Source organism: Megascapheus bottae, chromosome 5 (assembly GCF_031878675.1).
Source record: "Megascapheus bottae isolate mThoBot1 chromosome 5, mThoBot2.hap1, whole genome shotgun sequence".
Taxonomy (NCBI): Eukaryota; Metazoa; Chordata; class Mammalia; order Rodentia; family Geomyidae; genus Megascapheus; species Megascapheus bottae.
In genome coordinates this window covers 5,216,734-5,242,467 of record NC_143513.1, presented here as the reverse complement: position 1 = coordinate 5,242,467, position 25,734 = coordinate 5,216,734, and the positions used below count along the sequence as shown (strand labels likewise).

General features: G+C 38.2%; 1 protein-coding gene across 1 annotated transcript in view; it reads right to left on the bottom strand.

Annotated features, from left to right (window-relative positions):
- Sugct (succinyl-CoA:glutarate-CoA transferase) overlaps positions 1 to 25,734 on the bottom strand; it is a 552,732-nt gene that overhangs the window by 363,085 nt on the left and 163,913 nt on the right. Inside the window, exon 10 of the mRNA XM_090332615.1 lies at positions 2,287 to 2,358. Coding sequence (XP_090188741.1) covers positions 2,287 to 2,358 — 72 coding nt within the window. The remainder of the gene's footprint in view (positions 1 to 2,286; positions 2,359 to 25,734) is intronic.

The following is a 25,734-nucleotide window of genomic DNA, read 5'->3' as shown; positions in this document are numbered from 1 at the left end:
TATGCCAACCAATAATCTCTTTCCCTCTCTCCCAACCTTTCTTTCCTTTTTTATTTCTTTTTTTTCTTTTTTCTTTTTTTTTTGGAGAGAGGAAACTCCAAAACATATGGCCCAGGAAGAAAATCTGTACTTGTTTAGAGCAATGAACCGGTTTTTACATCTCTCCAGTTAGAGTACGCAAATGACTTCACAGGCAACAGCTTCCGTATGTTTCATATTTTTAACACTGACCATTCATAATAAAGATTCTTTGATCCCAGATCAAATGTTTGAATCAATTTTCTCTATATTCACTGAGTCACCATTATAAAAAAAATAAAATAAAAATAAATCCCCTTTCCCCACCTCAGATGTGCCTGTCCCTCCTGCTGTCAGAACTATCTCCATGGGTCACCTTGGCTGAGATGCTTCTCAACCCTTTGCTGAAGCTTATATCTCTGCTCATTAGCCTCTCCTACAAAGCAGGGCTGGTCATAGATATTGTTTTTGCATAATAAATGGACTATAATAAATAAGATTCCTCTAAGCAATTCATAGGAAGTTTGGGGGGGGCGGAAATGGAAGCTGGTAGCAACATCATTAGTTAAAAACAACAATAACAAGGACAGAGTGTAGCCTAGTGGTAGAGTGCCCACTTAGCATGCTTGAAGCCCTAGGTTCAATTCCTCTATACCACATACACAGAAAAAAAGACAGAAGTGATGCTGTGACTCAAGTGATAGAGTGCTAGCCTTAAGAAAGCCCAAGGACAGTACCCAGGCCCTGAGTTTAAGCTCTAGGACTGGCAAAACAACAAACACTAATCCTAGTAGGAAACTGGAGACTTACACTGTAATCTTAGCTATTCAGGAGGGTAAGACTCTTATCTCTAATTAAAGCTGGAAGTGGAGTAAGCTCAAGTGGAAGGGCTCTAGTCTTGAGCAGCTTATGAAGGTGTATATGCTGAGTTCAAGCCCAGGACTAGTACACACACACACACACACACACACACACACACACACACTTTCCCAATGAAGGAAATATTCTCAATAGGTCAAACCTTTGCTTACATTAGAAAAAAAGAATGAAAACTTAAAGATCTTTTTTCAAACTAATTTATATTAAGCCAGTTCCTGATGGCTCCAACCATAATCCTAGCTCCTCAAGAAGGTGAGATCTGAGGATCGACAGTTTTAAGCCAGCCTAGACCGAATTAATTAGCAAAAACACAGAAGTAGAGCTACTGTGGTAGAACTCCAGCCATGAGGGGGAAATGTAAGCAAAAATTCATGGCTTTAAATTAAAGGCCAGTGCTGGCACATGTGCATGTACGTACATACACACACACACACACACACACACACACACACACGTACACACACACAGCCTAGATATTATTTCCAGGATTAAAACCAGAAAAATAGACTGATACCTAAAAATCTACATGAATAAAAACATTCCTTAAAAAACTTGTGTAGACAATACTAAAATTTTAAAATATCTCTAAATTTTTCAAATGATTTCAAGGCCATTTAGCTGAATTGGGCACTGGTGGCTCACATTTGCAATCCTAGCAACTCAGGAGACTAAGAACTGAGGGCTAAAGTTCAAAAACAGGCAGGGAAGAAAAGTCTGTGACACTCTCATTTCCAATTAACCATCACAGAGCCAGACCTGTGAACCAGAACCAGAAGCAGAGCTGTGGCTCAAGTGGAAGAGCCTAACAAATGAGAGTATGAGGCCCTGAGTTCAAAACCCCAGGACCAACTTAAGTAAGTACATACATAAGTAAGTACATACATATACGCTTGGTTGAAGAAAAAAATCTAAGATAAATTTGATGTCTAAACCTTTGAACATGAATTTTTTGCAGAAAGGTATTAATTGGGGGAAAAAGGTTTTAGATTTTCTAGTGGCAAATAGATAAAATAGGGATTCATTTAAATTTGGGTCTAATTAAACCTGATATGGAGGAAGAAGATAAGAAAGGAGGGAAGAAAGAAGAAAGAATGAAGAAAACCCTCAGTATTAAAAAAATCCTTTAAAATTCATTTCCTGACTTTCCCGTTTATTTAACGAGTAGATAGATCAAAGCCAAGAAACTTAAGCAACTGTGGTACATCAATTCAAAATACAAATAGATCCTTCATTTTAAAAAGTAAAATGATAACTTAGTCCCAGTCTTTTTCCATTTGTTTCCCACATTTATAAACATGAAAACAGTCTACTATTACATGCTGACATGCTACAGTAAGTACATGAATTGTTGCACTTAAAACTCTTCTATATGCAGTGTTTGTGTATTACCTTGCATATTGTGGCAAACTGCTGGTTATTTCCTGCTCCAACTACAAGATAGCCGTCCTTGGTTTTAAAAGCCTAAAAAGAAAAATCCAGAAGTAAATATATGGCTTATCCATTAATAAAACCACAAAAAAATACTTCCATGCCAGGGCATAAGAAGCTTGTTCTAAAACAATGTTAATAATTCAATACCCACTCATTAATATCTTAAAGACTATGTTGCTAGAAATGGAAGGCTATGGATTCAATTATTATGTTAAGTGTACGACCTACTGGAGTTGTAATGCACTGAATATGATCATTGAGAGTAGAAGGGGAAAAGTGAGGAAGATACTTCAGATGACAGGTGACAGGGCCAGGAGTTTGACCTAGTGGTAGAGTGTTTGCCTAGAATGCACAAAGACCTGGGTTCAATTCCTTGGTACCACACACACAGAAAAAGCTGGAAGTGATTCTGTAGCTCAAGTAGTAGAGCTAGTCTGGACAGTGCTCAGGCCCTGAGTTCAAGCCCCAGGACCAGCAAAAAAGAAATGACATATGGCTTTCTGAGAGGCTTTTGAGATACTTCAGTAGAAATGTCTTTCACGGGATTATGAACCAGATGGAAGTCTGAACTACAGGTAAAACCTTGCAGACCTGTGCTTCTGGTCTATACTGAAATTATTTCATAGGTGAAATCATCTAACAAAACAAACAACAACAAAAATACATAAAGTGTGGAGAAAAAAAGAAGCACCATGACAAAGCTGGGGCCAGGAAGGAAAGAAGTAGGCAGAGCTTAGGTAGGGAGCTACACTGGTGTCACCATGCCAACAGATCGCAGTTTGGAATAGATGATCACCAAAAAAAAAAAGAGCATTGAAGGAGATGAGTAGGCCCTCCATCTGAAAAGTCCAGTTGTAAAGCAGGGGACCAATCCAAGACCTGTGGTCCAGCACAAGTACAGCCTCAGCGGGATGTCTCAGGGGACTGGGGGATAATTCCACTAAATACTTCCACTTATTCCTCAAATAAGAGGAAAGGTTATCCACTGAGGGGAGGACTGGGAAGAAGGAGATTTTTAGGATGAAGAGATCTGATAGATCACTGAAGACAGTCAAAAGGCTGACCAATATGAGAAAAGGTGTCAATGTTTGAGAAGTAATGCACCCACTACCTGACGAATGTAACAATAACCCCTCTACACATTATCCCGACAATAATAGATAAATAAATAGGCTGACAAGCTAAGAGTCCAGATGAGAGACTTTCCCCATCAACTCTCCATTACCCAGCCATAGAATACATGTACTCTTGCCCTAAGTTGGTTTCAATTTTTGCCAGATGAGTAGATAATTTTAAAAAAGGGAGGAGGAGTGTAGCCTAGTGGTAGAGTGATCACTTAGCATGCATGAAGAAGCCCTGGATTAGATTCCTTGGTACACATATTCACAAAACACCAGAACTGGTGTTGTGGCCAAAGTGGCAGAGCAAAAAGTGTCAGAAAGCCAGGTGCAGTGGCTCACACCTATAATCCTAGCTACTCAGGAGGCTGAGATCTCAGGATCAAGGTTCAAAGCCAGCCTGGGCACAAAAGGACCTTAGACTTTTATCTCCATTTAACCTCTAGAAAACAGGGCTGAAGAGCTCAAGGACAGTGCCCAGGCTGAGTTCAAGCCCCATGACCCACAAAAAAAAAAAATGTCCAAGGACAGTGCCTAAACCCTGAGTTCAAGTCCCAGGACTGGTAAAAATAAAAATGATACAAGTTTAGGAAAATTAGAAAATTAGCTAGAATGTCATGAAGCAACAAGCCAGGGTCTATGTGTCTGAGGATGAAGGTGATAAAAAGAGGTAATAGTATGAACAGAGTAAAGGGATGGAAAATGGAGGTGATATCTGATGGAATCGATGAGGTCTTGATGAGAGAAGCTAAACACATAAGGAGGAAGAACAAGACGCAGTGGTGGTCAGAATTAGAAGGCTTCACACGGTGATCATAGAAGCAAAGAGGTTTCAAGCTAGATCAGACCACCATTGTATGAAGTGCTAAGTGGGAGCAAATGAGTATCAACACTGTTAAAATTATTAAATCCTTGGTCCCAGATGAGGAGATTTCCTAGGGTTCTCATGTCCTGACACCTGGCCCTTACCAATTCTAAAGATTCTTTGCTCTCCTTAGTGCCTTACTTTCCATCTCAGACAAGGTAAGTAAGATGTCATAGACCCATGACAAATAGACCTTCCCTTGAAGGGACAGCTCCAACAAAAGGCCCCTAGTGAAGCTGTAAATACTCATGGCTGGGTGATCTTGTTAGAAGCAATCCCAGTCTTAGGAAGAAACTATGGCACCTGTATGAAATAACAGAGAGATAAGACTGCAAGGGCAAGATCAAAGACAAAGCTTTCTTCACAGACAAGATTTTATTCTTCTTAGGGAAAGAAAGCTTTCTCACCATGAAATGTCATTATTCAAGAGTGACAAGATTCACTGGTAAGAAGACCAAACAGAAACTCCCAGGATAAATCTCTCTAGAGAAGAAAGTTTCCTAAGACCTTCTTGATTGATGTTATTCGATCAAGGGACTAGATATTTCAACAAGATGGACAAACTTCATGAGAAAACTGGAAGTCATATGAAGCAGAAGATTGTGAGAGTTCAGAATTTAATTACTCTGGGTAGAGTAGTTTCTGAAGTATCACATGACTATACCCAAGGGCCAGAGTAAATGCAAGATCTGAGTCTTAGAGAACACTGGGCAGAGGAAAAAGGAGAGTCGATATAGAACTGACATTGCTCTTGGACATTTCTGCCCTTCCCACAGACTTTGCTTGCTTTCTGAGCTATCAGTTTGTTTGGCCTGGGTTACAGTTATATTCATCAGGTAGTAGGTACATTACTTCTTGAACATTGATATCCCTTCCCATATTTTCTCCCATTTCCCTCCCCTCAATCATCTTGTTTTTTCCCCATCCCTTCCCAATTTCAACTGAACAGATTAATGTTTATATAATATACCATGTACCAAAGCCAGATACAGTAATATGAGATAAACCATAAAGGGGAAAAAAAGAAAAGAAAGAACTTCATATAGTACACCAAGAACAACAATCACAAAGATAAATGAGGAGCTAATTATTGAGCTAATAAAAGAACTAGATGCCCTCACAGCAAATCAATATATCAGATAATCAAATGGTAAAAGGGAGCCCTTCCTAATTAGAAATGTATAATTAGACCTTCATAAGCTATAATACCAGTGCATCTAGTATCTTCTCTGACATAAATAAACTACATACAATGGGTACATCTTTTTCTAAAACAAAAACATGATTCCTAAGTCTTTCTGGGACTAGTTATTTTGAAACAAGATTTTCTTTCTCAAAAGGTAGGGCTAAAGGACTTAATCATCCCCTTACTCCCCCCCCAACCCTGGGAAAAAGACACTCCATGAAGTTGAACTCACTGCCCTGAGACGGTTTGCTGGCATGTGGAGCAGTTTACTTCTGGGCTTGTACTGGTACATCATGACAATCTTTCCCACCACTAACAGTTCACTGCACCTTCTGGTGCAGGAGAGGGCTGAGCCAGATGGCAAGGAGGCATGTTGTACTTGCCAATCAACAACAGAGCTACCAATTGGGATGAGGCAACACAGCAAATGGTAGATGAGCCCAGCAGGCTCCAGGCCCACAACTACCAATCTGGCTTTGCCTTCTTATTTTTCACATGGGATAAGCCATTGTTGAAAACTCATTGCTCAGTGGAAACCCAGATCTTGAATTACAATATTCTATAGTAGCCTTGAAAGCAAGGCCCCAGAAAAAGGGTGAGATTTGTATTTCTATAGGAAGTTTGGCTGTTCTGAGATACTTTTGAGATTCTTTAAGCCAATTAAATTTCTCTTCAAATCAGATAGATATAGTAGAATTTACTTGGTTTCTGGCAACCAGGATATGACAAGGAAGAGAATGAGATCATGTCTTCATCTATCTGAATTCTTTACAGTTTGTTAATGAATATTTTTTACATGCCTGTGTGAAGAAAATACATTATTCAGAAGGGTCATTATCAGGTATTTGGACATAGTATAAATAGCACACAGTGTTCTTCCTGAGAAGTATGGGCCAAAAACAGGCTTTGAGAATCTTCAACTGACTGGCTGGACCTTTACCCAGATTATTTGGAATAGCTTCCCCAAGGCACCAAGCCTTTAATAAAATTAACTCTCCATAAGTACTAGGTCAGAATCCACACTGATTTTTCAGAAACACTCCAAGGTAACAATTGTCAAATTTTCTTTAAATATTCTTTGTTCTATCTCAAATAAGTCACGGCAATCACAGGCCCATCCAATTATGTGCCACGGGTGAAAATGGTATTTATGACAATATTCCTAAAGTTACTTCAGAGCATTGACATGTGTACAGAGAACTATAGCCAAGCTGCCACCACATGAGAGTGAAGAGTCCAGCCAGAAAAACACATTAACGATAGTTAAGGACTACTCAAGAGCAGTTTGTAGAATGGGTCATAAGTAACCTTTTACAAGCAGATTTTAATTTCATCAATCATGTCTCCAGATTTATTAGTGGCAGAGCATGGGATACACACCATGAGAGAGGGGTTGGTAAGAGGCCTAACATTAGAGCTGCACACTGAGTCTGAAGACCCCCAGCTCTTAGAGTATGGAAAACCTGAATTAGTGTGGTTTGGGAAAGCAATTAGCAAGAAAATGTCTGGGGATAATGGATTGGAATGAATGAAAAGATGATAGACTAATTCTTGGAAGTCCTACAATGGGTAGTTGACCTCTTAGATGTACATCCAGCAGCCACTGTATCCCTGGATCAGTGGGGCTCAGAAACTTGGCTCCCAATTCACATATAAGGAATTGTGATCGCAAGGTAAAAGATCGAATTCACTTTTATAAAACTCAGAAAAGAAGCATAGAAGCCCAATCCTTTAAGAAAAGACACGTGGAACAAGAACAGTGATTTCTGGGAATGGAGGACTTTAGATAGGCCTGAAGGGACACTTTGGGTCCTGGCTATGGATCAACTAACTGCAGGTACACTAGCATCCAGAGTAATATCCGAGAAGTAATAAGAGATCAATATATTTTCTTCCATCAGTTTCCACATGTAAATGCAATCTGGGAGATTTAAAGAGTATTATACACAGTACAAAGATCTTAGGGGAAAACTGGGAAGCACAAAATAAAAGAAGAAGCATCAGTGACTGGTGATGAGGATTCACTGAGGGTGAAAAAGCATGAGAACCAATTCCCACAAATCTCCTCATGGAAAAGTAGCTCAGCTTAAGAGTGTAAGTCCAACATGTGAAAGGGTATCAATGTATGTGAATTAATGCACCTTCTATCTGGCAAATATCATGTAACCCTTTTATTAATTACAATAAAAATATATATAAAAAAGGAGTGTAAGTCCAATCAGGCCTCTATAAGCTTTCCTTTACAATGACAGATAGGAGGAACTTCCAGGAGCCCTGTGATTGAAACAGTGACTGCCTCTAATTATACACTTTTTGTTTCCTTTATCATGTCCAAAGTTTATCCTTGAATCACAGAGTCCGGATAACTCTTCTAGAAACCATTCCAAATGGTTATTCCCAAGCATAGATTTCATGTACATAACATGCTTTTTTCAATCCATAAAATAAAGTGGATCCCTGTGCAGGGGCCTGGAATCAAAGGCACACAGATGGTGAAAAGACCTCTGGGCTTGGCAGAGATGGGCAGTGTGGCAGCTGCTGGCTTGCTCGTGAAGGGTGAGTACTTAGGAGAGATCCCACTGACTCTTCCAGGGAAGCAGGTAAATGTAGTTCTTAGGGAAGAATTAAGACCTAAAACAAGCAAAAGGAAGCTTAAGGAAGACTCTTTCAGAAAGATTTATGAGCATTACTAAAGAAATTGATGCAAAAGGTAAATAGCTAGCTGCAAGCTCCTGGCAAGACCTTGAGAAGACCATCCACCTAAGGTCTGAACTTGTTTTTAAGAGTTGCTTCTTTGTCTTGGATGAACAGAACTGGGAACCTAACTCAGGCCAATTCACATGCTTCTGACCTCAAGTTAGTTACAAACATGGCTACTGTACAGTTAAGAAAGATCTATGTTACCATGAGAAAGAGTATCAATGTATGTGAAATAATGCACCTTCCATCTGGCAAATGTAATGTAACCCTTCTATTAATTACAATAAAAATATATGGAAAAACAGAAAGATCTATATTGCATGCCAGAACATTTTGACTATATGACTAATGAACTCTCTCCCTGGGAAAGTGCTACTCAGCAAAAAGATCACCATGATATCTATGAATCTGGCAACTGAGTTTAGTTTGAATCTGCCACAGGAAAGACCCGTTGACTCTTCTATATGTGACTATAAAAAGATAGACTTGTACAAAATAGAAAGCCATGTTCAATTGCTCAGGAATTAAGAAGACCTCAAAGTGTACCTCATCCATTTCTAGTCTATGAAATAATCACAGGAGATAAACAAGATGCAGCAAGGTATGGCCAGCTAGGCCTTCCTCTCTCTGTCTTTGTCCACTTTCCTCTCTCCCTCTCCCTCTGTCTCCTTTCTCCCTTTCTATTCCTTTTCTCCCTTCTCTATTCTCTTCTCCCCTCTTCCCCCACCTTGTCTTCCTCTCTCCTTTCCTCTTTTCTCCTTTGCCTCCTTCTCCTTTCTCCAGTCAAACACACACGCACACACACATTGTTTCTTAACTGAAATAAGGTTGAAAATGCAAAATGGACAGCCTTTTTCTTTTTTCATATATTTTTATTGTAATTATTACAGGGGTTACAGTTATATTTGTCAGATAGAAGGTACATTCATGACCAGCCTTTTTTTAAAATATGCTTTCAAAAACCCCTGACTTGCTGGTGAATTTAGTACTCTCCAAAAGTGGCCTACTATTTTAACAAAAGGTATTCCTCAAATCAGTTCAATTGTTAAACTTTTAGGAAAGCATACCAACTAATTTTTCTCAGAAGAGCACATCACAAAATGATCTGAAATGCTAGGTCCATCAGACCTATGCAGGAACAAGGACTCTGCTGACAGCCAGAAAATCTGTATTATGTGATTTTTTTTCATTTCATCAGAGTTAGTTATATAAATTAACTGATTTATTCCAAGTTTGACTTAATATCGCTTCAAAAGGATAACTATGCTTGCAACTGTATATACTTCTTTATGGAAAGGCTTTGAATAAATGACAAAAAGAAAATGCTGTGATTTCTTTTTCATTAATTCATACAAATAGTTTCATTTGTTCTTAGGTACATGATAGCTAATTATTCAGATGAGGTAGTTTAAAAAAAAAGACCATGAAATCTTGCTAATCAGATGTTATGAGAAAAGTATGACATTTTCAAGAACCTAATAGTTTATGGTCTTCAGAAACTTCTTTTCATATGTTGCTAATTAAAACATTAGGACTGGGAAAGTAGCTCAGCGACAATGTTTACTGGCCTGCATGAGTCCTTGGGTTTGATCTCCAACAGCACAAAGAATAATGCATTTTTAATTTTTGACTATATGTAAATTATTTTGCTTCTCAAATGGAAGTTCTTCTCTACTTCTATTTCTCTGTCATTTGTTTCTTGTTTGAGATTGCATTTTGACTTTAAGTGGTTGTACAAAGGGGTTATCATTCAGCATGTCAGTTTATGAGTGACCCATAGCATCCCTCTCATCATTTGCCCCTATCTCTCCCAACTTTGTTTCTTTGTTTCCTTCTTGTATTGCAATTTCTTTTTTTTTTTTTTTGCCAATCCTGGGCTTGAGCTCAGGACCTGAGCACTGTCCTTGGACTTTTTCTCATGGCTAGAGTTCTACCACTTGAGCCTCAGCACAGCTTCCAGCTTTTTTCTATATATGTGGTACCAAGGAATCGAACCCGGGTCTTCGTGCAGTCTAGGCAAGCACTCTACCACTAGGCCAAACTCCAGGCCCCTGTATTACAATTTCTAAGCCTACTCTTCATCAACATTAATCTGACATCTTAACCACACACACACACACACACACACACACACACACACACACACACACGCTGCTCAAAGTCATTGCCTTGCCTTTCTGGGAAGAAACTCTACTCCACAATTTCATTTCCATTTCATTTTCTTCCAAGTTGTTTTGCCTTCCCTCCTCTCCTTCCTGAGATCTTCTGCACAGTCAACCTCCCTTTTCCTCTTTGCCCTTCTCACTGACTCCCAGACACACAATTGTGACTTCTCTACACACACACACACACACACACACACACACACACACACACACAAATTTTCTTACTATTCTCTTCCTAGCCAGTATTCAAAACACAATTCACTAACTACAATCTAAACCAGTACTGGCACAAGGTAGAAAACTGCAAAGTCCTCAGGAAACTGAAACACATAAGGGTTAGCTTCTGAATGTAAATGAGAATGATCCTAATCACAGCCTCTCCTGAAAAAGTCCTACTTTTATTTGGATACCAAAAGCTAACAAATGAACCAAAACTTGGTCACTGCTTTGCACTGCTTTGGAATACCATGCAAATTCTGTTTGGAAAAACATTACCTTATTACCATAGAGATGAGTAGATACAAAAAATTCAGAGCAGAGCTGGGCTCCAGTGATTCTTGCTTATAACCTTAGATATCAGGAAGCTGAGATCTGAGGATCACAGTTCTAAGCCAAGTAGGGTCAGAAGTGGAGCTATGTTTCAAATGGTATAGCACTTAAGTAATAAATGTCAGGAACAGTGCCCAGGTTCTGAGCCCAGGTACTTGAGCAATAAAGTTCAGGAACAGTGCCCAGGACCAGCATACAAAAATGAATGAATAAATAAATAAATAGATACAGAATCATTAGAACATCAAGTAATAATGCTTTCAAGTAATGATAATACATTTTAAACTATAAAGTAATTCTGAGCAGGAAAGAAAAATAATTACTCTTCTAAAAAGTACCACATATATTTTGTATTAGAATTTAAAGAGTTAATGGGAAGATTCAGAGACCACTGAGAGTTGTTTTCTGAAACAGAACTTTAAAAGTTAATCCAATTTAGCAGAAAGAAGACAAAATCACTAGTATACAAATTAGCTAGATATGGGTAGCTCATGGCTGTAATCCCAGCTATTCAGAATGCTGAGGACTGTAGTTTGAAGCTAATATGGGCAAGAAAAGTTAACTAGACTTCACCAGCAAGAAACAGAGCTGAAGATATGGCTCAAGTGAAAGATTATCGGCCTAGCAAACCTAATTCACTGCATCCATTAATTATTTTATTGTATTATCAGCACACTATATAGTTATTATTATAAACTTCCCATATTCAGGAAATATATGCACTAGAAGATAAACAATGTTTTCCTCAAGTATTTACAGAACATCATTGGAACTATTGCTTTTCTGACACTAAATCTTCTATACCTAAATCCTGAAACTTGCCTGTGGCTCATGTTTCTGATTCAGCCTGACATCCTTGGATAACTTGTTATCTAAACCACAATCAAAATGCCATCTATGTGTGGAGTTTGGCCCCACTTGGATAAGTTCACAAGGACCCCCAGCACTTGCCCCTACTAGTTTCTAATTCCAGCTATATGCTGAGGGTCACTTTATAGGTCCCCAAGGCCACCTTTCCAAAGCTACAATGGTGTCACTCTTGCCTGAATCTAGTTTTCCTTTGTCTGCAAATGTTTTGCACTTGGAGACAAGAGACCAAGATTCTGCCACTAACTTACCAAATGGCCTTTGGCAACTCAAAACTTGTCAGGTCACAGTTTCCTCATGTATAAATTTTGGGTGTTAGGCTAGTCACTCCCAGCTATAAAATTCCATGATTTTAAGATCAAACATGAACTCCTGATAGGAGGATTGCAATAAAACTGTGAAAAAGAAAGAATGTGGTCTAGTCTAGATGAAGTTTCATATTTTATTATGAGAGTTTCAGGTTATTTTATACATGTTTACATATACTTAGAGACATTTAAAATGAGGACATTTTACAAGGTAAGAAACAAGAAAGCCCTCACACATGATATTTAAAATGTGGCTCCACAGCGCACAACAACTCCATCGTGTATAAATAGAACATAGCATTTACAGCCACTTAACCTGTAATATATTTCCTTTGGCTGAAAGGTAATGTTCAACTACATGAGTCTCTGAGAACACTGGGTTTTTTCTTTATGTTGTTTTATAAAGTAATGTTATTTTGTAAAAACCGAGGGTTCCTGGGCACACAATCTCATTATTGCTGTGCTTTTTTTTAATAAAAAGAAATAAAAGAATTATAGTAGCTTCTATTCATTTAGTACCTACTATTGGGTCTGATTGCATACTTAGTAATTTGCATACATAATCTCATTCTCCAAAACAGTTCAAACTGTGTGTAATTGTTTCACTTAACCAGTTAAAAAAACTATCCCTCAGAGAGCATATCAGCTTAGATAAATAACCATTTAATAAGAAACCTAGGCAGATGAAGTAGGGGGAAAAAAAGGGGAAAATGCAGTCAAGAATTCAATGTTAGGGGCCGGGAGCATAGCCTAGTGGTAGGGTACTTGCCTAGCATGCATGAAGCCCTGGCTTAGATTCCTCAGTACCACATACATAGAAAAAGCCGGAAGTGGCACTGTGACTCTAGTGGCAGAGCGCTAGCCTTGAGCAAATGTGTCCAAGGACAGTGCCCAGGACCTGAGTTCAAGCCCCAGAACTGGCACCAAAAAAAAAAAAAAGAATTCAATGTTAAAAAAAATTCAATGTATATTCATTCTTCAAAATTAAGAATAAGGAGAGGGGGAGGGAGAGATGGTGGGAAATGCTGAAGGGTTGATATTGATCAAGATTCATTATATTCATAAACTGCTTGTTAAGTGGTACCTCCTTTGTAAACTTCCTAGAGATAGAAACAAACAAACAAACAAACAAACTCTGGGAGTACAAGAACCCAAACCTGTCAAACTCTATCTCCCATTCTGCTCTGAAATAATGTAATTCTACTCAATATTTCAAAAATAATAGTAATAAAAGTTATTGAACCCTTATTATACAAGAATCTTTTTCAGCACCATGGCATGTTTCTACAAAACATGAAGCATGTGAAAGTGAGGTAACTTCTCCAGTTAACACACTAGAAGTTACTATGCTCATAAACCCCATTGTAGACCACCTAAAATAGTCATTCCTTCTCAACTTTCACAAACTGATAATCCAATTGATATGTATGTATTATGAGTATTTATACATATATGCAAATGTATATGTTTACATGTATGTATATACACACATCACAATATTGTTCCATGTTAATTGCTTCAGGTCTCCACGTCTGACTTCCCTTCTTCATGAAAACTGTGCAGACACATGTCTGCTGAAATCAGATGTATGTAGATGATGATGATGTTGATGATGTTGATGATGATGATGATGATGATGATGATGACAGTAATAACAAATGATTGACTCAGACCCAACTGCCTCTACCATGTTTTAGACTTTAAGGCTCAAAAGGTAATTAACAAGGAAGAACAGGATAGATTGACCCCTTAGAAATTCTAAACCTTGGTGTTACCCTCATTGACAATACTTATAAGTAGTCTGTTTCCAACCTACTGAAAGACACATAACAAATATTTTATAAAAAGAAATGAGAAAAAAATTTAAAGTAAGAAGCAGAAATAATGTATGGCCAGTAGTAAAATATGTTTTAAGTATTATAAAGCTGATGATAAAACTTCCTTCCAAATAAACCCCTTGATGTTGTAAACATATACCATGTTGGTGTGTTTAAAAAATTTATGTACAGAAATCAAATTCTCCATTGCAGCATTAATTTTCCATTACCTTTTCAATGGTGTCCTATGAAAATATACATAGAAGATGGATTCTTTATGACAGCGGTACAGTGGAGCCAGTGTAATGAGGCTTATGTCAATGTTTCCACTTCAGCTACTTTTTTCTCAGCAGGTTAATGACTAGACCATAAAAATGTGATTAAGTAAAATCTGGCAAGTGTATTCATAGTAAGTAACCTTTTAAAAAACTGAAAAGAAACTAAAAGCAATGATTGACCATTTGGAAGATTTAAAAATTATTTTTAGGAACACATACTGTAAAGGAAAGTAATACAAAAGCTTTTGGCAATAGGGTTTATAAATGTATTTTAGAATATGGTTGCCAAATAAATTTAACCAAATCTTTTCTCTGTAAAATAATCTGTGACTTTGAATGGGTCGACATGCACTTTCCTATCAGATATAACATACATCAAAAACACATGAACTTTTGCACAAACCCTACTCACAGTGTTTAGAAGTCTAGGTATTCTAACAAGGGTGGTATGTTAAAGGTAATGATAAAGTTAACTTTGAAGGAACTACATTGTGTGTGTGTGTGTGTGTGTGTGTGTGTGTGTGTGTGTGTGTTTGTTCACGTGTGTGCATATATATGCATACACACATATATGCCAATACTGGGACTTGAAATCAAGACCTCTCACTTGCACTTAGCTTTTTTTCCTAAAGGCTGACACTACCAATTGAGCCCACACCTCCATTTTTGCCTTTTTTCTGCTTAATTGGAACTAAGAGTCTCATGGACTTTTCTACCCAGACTGCCTTCAAACCACAATCTTCAGTCTTAGCCTTCTGAATAGCTAGAATTACAAGCATGAACTGCCAATGTTCAGGGCTTGAAACGACTCCATTTGAAGGTATACTTCTGATAACTTCTGAGGGTTGAAAATACGGGGTAGGAGTCAACAACATACAGACAAAGGTGTCAGAAGCTCTGCCAGATACTAGTTCGTGTGGTCCTTGTGTCTTGGGCATCTTGTATTGGAACTAATAATGAAATATTACCCATCTCATAGGCCGATTTAATGTTCAAAAAAGCTGAGTTATCTCCCAGAGCAAGCAATAACATAGGCAATTTTGAAAGTGCCTTGTTTATTGCTAAATGGTGAAAATGTATCAAAGTCATACTGGCTATATGCCTTAGGGAGGATGTTTGTTTTGATCTCTAATTCTCTAAGATGGCAGAGGTGAAAAATAAGGAATCATCTCAAAACATGTTAATTGCATTACAATTACAAAACATCTTAAATAAAATGTGAACAATTAGCAAAGCGTCCTGGAACTCGTGATATTAAATTCAATAATCATTTAATGAAATGAGCACTTACTTTATTTAAGTTATTACAGTAGTATAGTGTTTGTGTAGGATGTATATCACCATAGGTTTAGTCATCAGAATCTCAAACACACATACACACACACACACACACACACACACACACACACACACACACACAGAAGACATGCCAAAGTTCATGATGGATATAGAGTAATTGGAACTACAAGTTGAAGATGTGAAAAGAAAAGGAATTGCTCTTTTATAATTAGTTTATAAAAAGAAATTACATACTATTCTAACTACAGATTAGACACTACTAACATATAAACACAGGATTGTACAATGTATTCAATCTCAAAGTTTTGCTTCCACTAAATTGCTTTTAGTTGGTATTATAAATTTAGAATCATATAAATCTAATTTAATTATGCTTTGTGGTAGGAAGAGATTTGGGGGACTTGTAGGCCTGATCTTATATGTGAACAAATGAAGTTACTAGAATACCAAAACATCCTTAGGGTTCCAACAGCTAAGATTGTCTGTCTAAAAGACAGATCAAGATGAGGGACCCAAGAAAGAACAGAGTTGTCTGGAAACTTATCAGAAGCACTTATCATTTTCCGTTCAAGGTCATTGCATTGTTTTCAGGGGAGTGACATTTATCAGTGACATATATCAGTCCAAGAATGAGTGACAAATATCACCCTAACATTCTTAGTCTAGAACAAAACTGAGAGAAGCAGTCACCATAATGTGTCTTCTCATTTCCAGAATTCTTTTTTTTTCCCCTTTGGTTGGCTGTGAGACCTCTGGGCCTGGGCCCTGTCCCTGAGCTCTTCAGCTAAAGGCTACTGCTCTACCCCTTGAGCCCCAGCACCACTTACAGTTTTCTGGTGGTTAACTGGAGATAAGAGTCTCACAGACTTTTGTGCCTGGGCTGGCTTTGAACTTCAATCCTCAGATATCAGCCTCCTGAGTAGCTAGGATTACAGGCATGAGCCACCAGTGCCCCGCTCTAGCAATCTTATGTTTAGTTCACAGTGAATGAAATCTGTCTTCTTTCATTAGACAGCAAGTTTTATGACAGCAGGAAAACAAATGTTGTTTGGCTTACCACTATACAATGTATTCTTCCCACTAAATTGCCTTTAAGTTTATACCGTAAATTTAGCACATCTAAGTCTATTTTAATTATGTTTCGTGGTGAGTACAGTACAGATGCAGACACAAGTAGAAAATGGAAAACTGAGGCTAGAAAAATCTTGAGCTGCAAAAAGTAGCTGATGAAGCTCTCTAGAGGAGGCCAGAGGTCTGGGAAATGTATTAGGATGCATCTATTGCAGCTATCTGGCTGGATAAATAAGATGGGCATTTCATATGCAAAGATGTGGGAAGGATTAAAAGGAGGGATTGTCATGAGAGCATTACACAAATAAAGGCACAGTGTGACAACATGAACAAATTTACTGGATAAAAGTATAGGGCTAATAAAGCAAAAGAATGTCAGCTCAATTGGAAATGGGTATCAGAGTCTTTATCGCTTATATGTTAAATAAAAGGTGGACTTCCATCCATGAGTCTAAAGGGAGGGGAGAGACCTGATCCAAACTCTTGTTTCTAGGCTCAAGAGAACACAGACAACCTGACTTATAATGGTTCCACTTGGTGATCTTCATACGTTGTGATGGTGTGAAAGAATTCAATCAAAACTATTCTTCAATTTTTAAACCTGAACCCTTTACCAGCTAGGAATGTTGTAATCCTCTGGTGATTCTGGGTAGAAGTAGGGAGCCTCAATTCTTCATTATCCATACAACTCTGATGGAAACAAACCAAAATCATATGTTGCTGAACTATGATGATTGTGGGACATGAAAATATTATGTATTTCCACTTATATTTCCAAGTTCGGATGGGCTTATAGTCATGTAACTAGAAGTCAGAGAGCACATTGGAAGAGCGAAAGAAAATATAGTTTGTACAATTATCCAGGCCAGCAAAAATGAAGGAGGATTGTGTCCATGGAAATAGAGATACAGTGCTCTGCAGCACCAAAAATGAGCCAGTAAAACAATTCCCTACCCAGTACCGAAAACTGAGGATGGACTTAAATAATGCCATCCAATCCCTGCCCACTTCTGAACTGCTGTTTCCCAACACTACTCTCAAAAGGACTACTTTCCCCTGCAGATAGTAACAACAGAACATCCTTAGAAGCTAGTCACAGGCCTTCACATCATGCCCTTCCTCAGCCTCTGTATGCTTCTGAGTTCGCCCAGCATTTGATTTTCCTAAGGCTTCCTCCGATTCCCTTCCAGCCCACCAATGTCCCCAGCAACCTTTGATAACTTAGTCACAGCACTTAACACATGCTGAACATTTTCTGTTCTCCCTTGTGAAAGTGTAGGCCATCACAGGGAGTGGAAACAGAATGCAAAGGATGAGAGCAAAGGTTCCTATTTCAGTAACTTATTAATAACATACTACTATTTTCCTTTCCTTCCTCTGCAGAATGTAAGTAATACCTACCTCATGGGACTTAAGCAATGAGCACATGAGCCCATGAATGCCTTTGACTACTGAGGTACCCCATAACATAGCTACTTATTAACTGTCCTCGTGATGTTGCAGACAAAATAAGGAAGCAGGGCAGGCTACATGCCAGAGGTAGCCACCAAAGCCAATGACTAGAACCAGACTTTCCACCGAAATTTCTAGCTTTCCAAACCCTCTTCCTTCCACATGCTGCCTCTTGGCAGTGGATTTCCTCAATATTGGGCCTGCTCTATAAATGTACAAAGAGAGGACCAACTTCTCATTTCCTCTTGCAGACACCAGACAATATGATATGTGTAGAGAGCTAGCTACCAAAGCACAAACCAAACATATATAGTTTTGTGGCTAGAAAATAAAATTTAAGAAAGTAGCATTTTACTGACTAAATTATATCCATCCTCTTTTTCCTTCTAATTCAAGCCAAAATTATTTTTCCCTTTTCAGTAATGAATCAAATGATTCACAAGTAGACTGGGAATTCTGTCTAGGCTCACAGTTGTCTAGTAATATACAGAAGCGGATGTGGTTGTGTTAAAAAAAAAAAAAAGAATATATGCTATCAAATCTCTACTTTTCAGTACCTTCATCGTCATCCAAAGAAATTCAATCAATAAAAGCTATGAAGAATTATCCATTTACAATATTCATTTACAATATGCAAACAGGAACTTTTTTCTTTTGTTCTCTGCAACAGAAACTCATCCTACACGTTCTTAAACTGAATGCATTTATTTAGGATTCTGATACATGTCAGTATAAAACGAAAGTGAAAAAAAAAAGAACAATTTTCCATGGTGCTCTTTACACTTACATTTCATGCCAGAATTATTTCCAGTTATATTTACAGTATTCCACTGTAAGCAGGAAGTAAGGAAAATGCTGAGTGCTGGTGGCTCATGCCTGTTATCCCATAGCTACTCAGAAGGCTGAGATGTGAGAATCACAGTTTGAAACTGGCCCAGGCAGGAAAGTCCATGAGACTCATGTTTCTAATTAGCTACCAAAAAGCCAGAAGTGGAGCGTTCAAGTAGTAGAGCACTAACTTTGAGCAAAAATAAGAGAAAAAAGAAAAGAAAAAAGAAAGCTCAGGGACAGTGTCCAAGGTCTGACTTCAAGCCCTAGGATCAACACCAAAAAAAGTAAGGAAATAAAAGAAAATACCACTTCAAAACACTTGGCAAATATTAAATTCTGATGTCAGGTACATTAGAGTTGAGAATTCTCGTGTATAATAAGGCATTTTAAAATTTCTTTCACCACTTTAGAATTAAGCTGACCAACACTCAGAGAATAGAGAACTGGAAAGATGGTACTGTTCATTTAAAATCCTTCTTGGTAGGCCAGGAGTTTGGCCTAGTTGTAGAGTGCTTGTCCAGCATGCGTGAAGGCCCGGGTTTGATTCCTTGATACCACATACATAGTAAAAAGCCAGAAATGGTGCTGTGATGCAAGTGGTAGAGCCCTCGCCTTGAGAAAGTCCAAAGACACTGCTCAGGCCCTGAATTCAAGGCCCAGGACTAGCAAAAAATAAAAAAATTTTAAAAATCCTTCTTGGTAAATGATAGAATATAAGAGACACTGGCTCTGACTGTTCACTTCATAGCCCGTCATGCGACCTTCTTTTTGCCATAGTTGGTAGGAGTTTGACAATGTTACATGACCATTAGCAGCTCATACACAGGAGAACGTCAGTGTCCCTGAACAACAATCTGAGCAATGCAAACATTGTTTTTTCAATTACTTGATATTGGAGGAGAGAGAACCTGATCTGTGTGAATGGGAAGCATGTTTAAAAAAATTTAACCTTTAGGAAAAAATAGGTTGAACATTTTCTTTCATATGACAAGCTATAAAGACCAGTCCCTGATCATTAAAATTATTTTGTCATTCCTTGTAGCATCTATGCATATATTTGAGTCTGAATGATAGGTCAGTAATAAAGATTATGTTTTCTGTTGAAAAAAAATTTAAGTTCTGGGAGTTTGGCCTAGTGGTAGAGTGCTTGCCTAGTATGCATGAAGACCCAGGTTCAATTCCTTGGTACCACATACATAGAAAAAAGCTGAAAATGGTGCTATAGTTCAAGTGGTAGAGCTCTAGCCTTGAGAAAGTCCAAGGACAGTGCTCAGGCCCTGAGTTCAAGCCCCAGGACTGGCAAAAAAAAAAGTAAATAAAAAATGTAAAAGGAATATCCCACAATGACCTCCTAGGAACTTGGCAATCCAGTCACATTGATAGTCATGATTGAATATCGTATGCTATAACTGACTACAAATAATTTTACCTATCCCTTTCTTTCTTTTATTTATTTGATTTCTGCTTTGTGTGTGTGTGTGTGTATGCTAGAACTAGGGCTTGGGGCCATCCCTGAGCTTTTCCACTAAAGGCTAGAGAGGCACCCAACTCCTCCTCCTCCTCCTCCTCCTCCTCCTCCTCCTCCTCCTCCTTCTTTTCTTCTTTTTTTCTATTTCCAGTCCTGAGGCTTGAACTCTGAGGCTGGGCACTGTTTCTGAGCCTCTTTTGCTCATGGCCAGTACTCTACCTCTTGAACAGCTGTGTTGTTTCTGGCTTTTTCTGTGATTTAATTGGAGATAAGTGTCATCACTTTCTGCGCAGGCTGGCTTCAAACTGTGTACCTCAAATCTCAGCCTTCTGAATTGCTAGGATTACAGGCGTGAGCCATTAGCACCAAGATTCTCTATTCCTTTTTAAAGACTAAAGTATTTTATGATTCTATTTGTTAATACCTTTGTTTCTTATTCCTACTAATATTTTCAAAGCTTAAGTAATCAAACTTCTGAAGAAATCTTTCTTAAATAAAAACATTTTGCTGGGGCCGGGAGTTTGGCCTAGTGGTTAAAGTGCTTGCCTAGCATGCACGAAGACCCGGGTTCGATTCCTTGGTGCCACATACATAGAAAAAAGCTGGAAGTGGTGCTGAGGCTCAAGTGGTAGAGCTCTAGCCTTGAGAAAGTCCAAGGACAGTGCTCAGGCCCTGAGCTCAAGCCCAGGACTGGCAAAAAAAAAAAAACATTTTGCTTGCTTTTATGTTTAAATCAACTATAAGAATTTCTGTTTTATGCCAGAATTTCATTTGGCACTTGACATACTATAACGTTTCTATTATAGCATCTACTTGCATCACATTTCACTGCTTCCCATCAATGAATTGTGCCCTTACCTCTGTCATACAATTCTTTTAACCCAAAACCCAAAATATCTCTCAGGAAATGTTCACTGAATTGAAGTGAAGGCAGTGTGTGTGTGTGTGTGTGTGTGTGTGTGTGTGTGTGTGTGTGTGACAGAGAGACAGAGAGGGAAAAAGAGAGAGAGAGAGAGAGAGAGAGAGAGAGAGAGAGAGAGAGAGAGAGAGAGAGAGAGAGAGAGAGAGAGAGTACTGTGGCTTAAACTGAGGACCTGGACTGTGTTAATTTTTTTTTTAATCAGGACTGGCACTTTGCCACTTGAGCCACAACTCTACTACTGACTTTTCAGTGGTTACCTGGACATAAAGAGTCTCTTAGATTTGTCTAGCCAAGGTTGGCTTCAAACCATGATACTTAGATCTCAGTCTTCTGAATGGCAATGATTACAGGTATAAGCCACTGACGCCTAACGAAACCTGCCATCCTTTGAGAAATTTACAATCATATTCCAAAACTTGCTATTAGAAAGTGATGGCTTAAACAAATCCTGAAAAAAACATGTTCTTGGCCTCCCAGGTCCTGCTCACAGCCATTATACTGGTGTGATAAGGACATTAATTCAAAGGAAATAGGTGGTAAAATCTCCAAAGAAGAAATTAGAAGCAAAGGCAGCAGTGGTACTCACTATACATTATGTTGAAAATGAACTATACAACTTGTGAGTGGGGATGAGATGGGAAAACTGGGAGACAATGAAGGTCATATACGCGTGACCTGATTTATGTAATTGTAACCCCTCTGTACATCACCTTTATAATGATATTTTTATATTTTATATTTTCTTCGGGTCATGAGCCAACAGAAGTATTGTTGGGGGTCCCACAGCACACAGACTAACCCAAGAGACCTGGGAATCACCCCCAAGTGCTGTCACAGGAGAGCTCACCCAGTGCCCTTGGTCCCAGAGAAACTACATGAGAGTCACACTGAGAGGCTAAAGTAGTCCTGAGTGCTGAACCTAAGAAAGGCTGAAGAAAAGATAGGCATCATCTCCAATCTAGGGACTGACATTTGCTGATTAGTACATTGCTGGCCTCCTTCATACAATCATCCTTATGCTTATTGTGATTTACAAACTTGACTTGATCCCTGAAAGTGAACAGAGTTATTTGTTGGCAAAAGAAAGTAATGCAGCATCCAAGAAGGAATCACTGAGAGAAAGACCAAGAAAAACACTAGCATGAACACTCCTGAGGAAATAAAACTGCTAGGGGAGGCAGATGGCAACTTTAAAAGAAATACCTATGATAAGACAGCTGAAAGAGATTCAATTATAACATTAATAAGCTTTTCTATAATTGTTAAATTGCAAAAAATAAGTAGAGGTAGTATAATATTAGCCAAGAAAAGACATAAATCAGTGTAACAAAATACAGAGCCCATAAACAGACCCCATAAATATGTCCAGCTGATTTGTGAACAAGGTACACAGCAATGCAAGGGAGAAAATTTAGTCTTTTCAATACACAATCTGCAGCAAATAGCCCTCCTTAGGCTTAGAAAATAAAATGAGGCTATGCCTCACATAAAAACCAAGTCGGGCCGGGAGCTTGGTCTAGTGGTACAGTGCTTGCCTAGCATGCCCGAACACCCAGGTTCGATTTCTCGGTACCATAGACATAAAAAAAAAATCCAGAAGTAGTGCTGAGGCTCAAGTGGTAGAGCTGTAGCCTTGAGAAAGTCCAATGACAGTGCTCAGACCCTGATCTCAAGCCCAGAACTGGCAAAAAAAAAAAAGTTGGTGCTTGGCACTGGTGGCTCTCACCTATAATCCTGACTACCCAGGAGGCTGAGATCTGAGGATCACAGTTCAGAGTAAGCTTATCTCCAATTAATTACCAAATATCTAGAAGTGAAACTGTGGTACAAGCGGTAGAGTACCACTCTCAAGCAAAAGTGTCAAAAGACAGCTTAGTTGTTAATTTAATTTGTTGTTGTATTAGATTGAATGTGTCAGTCTCCTACCCACATAGGCCATATGTGTGTTACACACACACACACACACACACACACACACACAGAGATATATAATATATAAGCACACAAACATATAGGTATCTAGTATACACAAAACAGTAATATATAAATATATTGCATACAAATAATTGCATACATGATTAGTATAGCATATGTGCATTATACTACTCATAAAGGATATAAGTAATTTTAGCTTATTTCCTTTGAAGATTTATATAGCTTTATTTGATCTTTAACCCATCTGGAGTTTTCTCTGATGGGTGGTTGACTTTTCTCACTGAAGTAGGCTTTGCTTGAAACAGCAGGCTGGAGCCCCAGGAAAGAGATCAGAAACAGCCTAGCAGAAGTCTGGAGGGGAAGCGAGAAGAAAAAGAAGCTAGTTGTGGAGAGCTGGTCACAGGATGGTAGCCTCCCTCTATATAGTTAACAAACCAAAGCAGGGGAGGGGGACAATGTCTTGCTTAGATGTCCTATGTTGCCAAGTTCTTCCAATATATTCATATAAGTGTTGGATCACTAATATGAATATACCTTACCCCTACATGTAAAGGGAAATTTTAACCATAATACATGAAGGGGAAGTCTCTGACAGAACTCAAAAAGAAACTATTCAGGATATTTAAAGAGCAAATAAAAGGTCAGAAGAAACTTTTTTCACTTAAGACGGAATAAATATAATGAAGTGAAATAATAGCCATTATCCTTTTTTTGCCAGTCCTGGGCCTTGAACTCAGGGTCGGGCACTGTCCTTGGACTTTCTCAAGGCTAGAGCTCTACCACTTGAACCACAGCACCATTCCTGGCTTTTTTCTGTGTATGTGGTACCAAGGAATTGAACCCTGGTCTTCGTGCATACTAGGCAAGCACTCTAACACTAGGCTAAATTCCCGGCCCAATAGCCATTATCTTAAATGGCTATTACTATGCCTTACAAAAAGAAATAAATTCTATACAATAATAAATTGTATCACATAAATTTTATTTCTGTGTGTGAAGAACATATTTTAACATAATATGGCAGAAAATATCATTATAGAAAGAATGTATTTATGTTTTCACAGAAATTAAATAAGATATTTTGGATTCTCCATGCCCAGCTTAAAATACAACACACAAAAGACTATTAGCAAATTCCCTAAAAGAAAGGTTAGAGAAATGCCTCAATGGAATCTAAAACTGGATATAAATTTCTAAAGCTTGGAATCTACACTACAGAAACTCTCACAAATCATATGAAGTATAAACTTCATTACAAACTCAGATAAAGAAAATACATATGAAATAAAAATAGTAATTAAGATCAAAAACATGCCAACAGATCTCACCATGTTTTATGATTTTTAAAACCTTTCAGAGTACACATTCCTTTATTTCATACATAAGGAAATCATTAATACGGCTGGATATTTAATGTATGCAATTAGAAAATAAGCATATTATCAAGTAATTTTAACAGAAAAGAAAAATCCTTTAGCAAAAACTAAAAGCATGGGCCGGGAGTTTGGCCTAGTGGTAGAGTGCTTGCCTAGCATACACGAAGACCCAGGTTCAATTCCTCGGTACCATATACATAGAAAAAAGCCGGAAGTGGTGCTGAAGTTCAAGTGGTAGAGCTCTAACCTTGAGAACCCAAGGACAGTGCTCAGGCCCTGAGCTCAAGCCCAGGACTGGCAAAAAATAAAAATAAATAAAAAATAAACCATATGTAACACCCTCCAAATTACTAGAATGAAGAACAACAAAGTGATATAGGGGCCGGGAGTTTGGCCTAGTGGTTAAAGTGCTTGCCTAGCATGCATGAAGACCCGGGTTCGATTCCTCGGTACCACATACATAGATAAAAGCCAGAAGTGGTGCTGAGGCTCAAGCGGTAGAGCTCTAACCTTGAGAAAGTCCAAGGACAGTGCTCAGGCCCTGAGCTCAAGCCCAGGACTGGCAAAAAAAAAAAAAGTGATATAGTATAATTTTTTTAAGCCTAGAGCCAAGATTTTTAAAAATTCAAGTGATGCTATGAACTGATGACCTGTGCCTTTAATCCTAGATATTCAGGAGTCTACAATCTGAGGATCATGATTATAAGCCAGCCTAGGTAGACAAATCCAGGAGGCTCTTATCACCCAAAAAATTATGTCTCTTGGATTTGCCTGTGGTTCAAATGGTGGAGAGCTAGCCTTGAGCACAAAAGCTCAGGAATAAAACCCAGGCCCTGAGTTCAAACACAAGGACCAGCACAAAAAAAAAAAAACCTGAAATTACATGTCAGAAGTAGGAACAAACTCGTTGAATTGAAACCTCTCTGTTCAATTACTTAAAATGATTTTAAATAAATTTAAAGATAGATAAAAAGAAATAAAAACAAATATATCTGTAATATACTGAGTACTCAAAGAAAAAAATCTGCATATCCACAAAAGACCTATATAAATACAAATGATTCCAAAAGATTACAATGAATATTAGGAAAGTAGTAATTGCAAATATTCCTATAGTATGAATATGATGTACTAACAGGCATGTTGCATCTAGCAACTCATTTAAACCCTCAAAACATCCTCATTTTATAAAAGGTAAA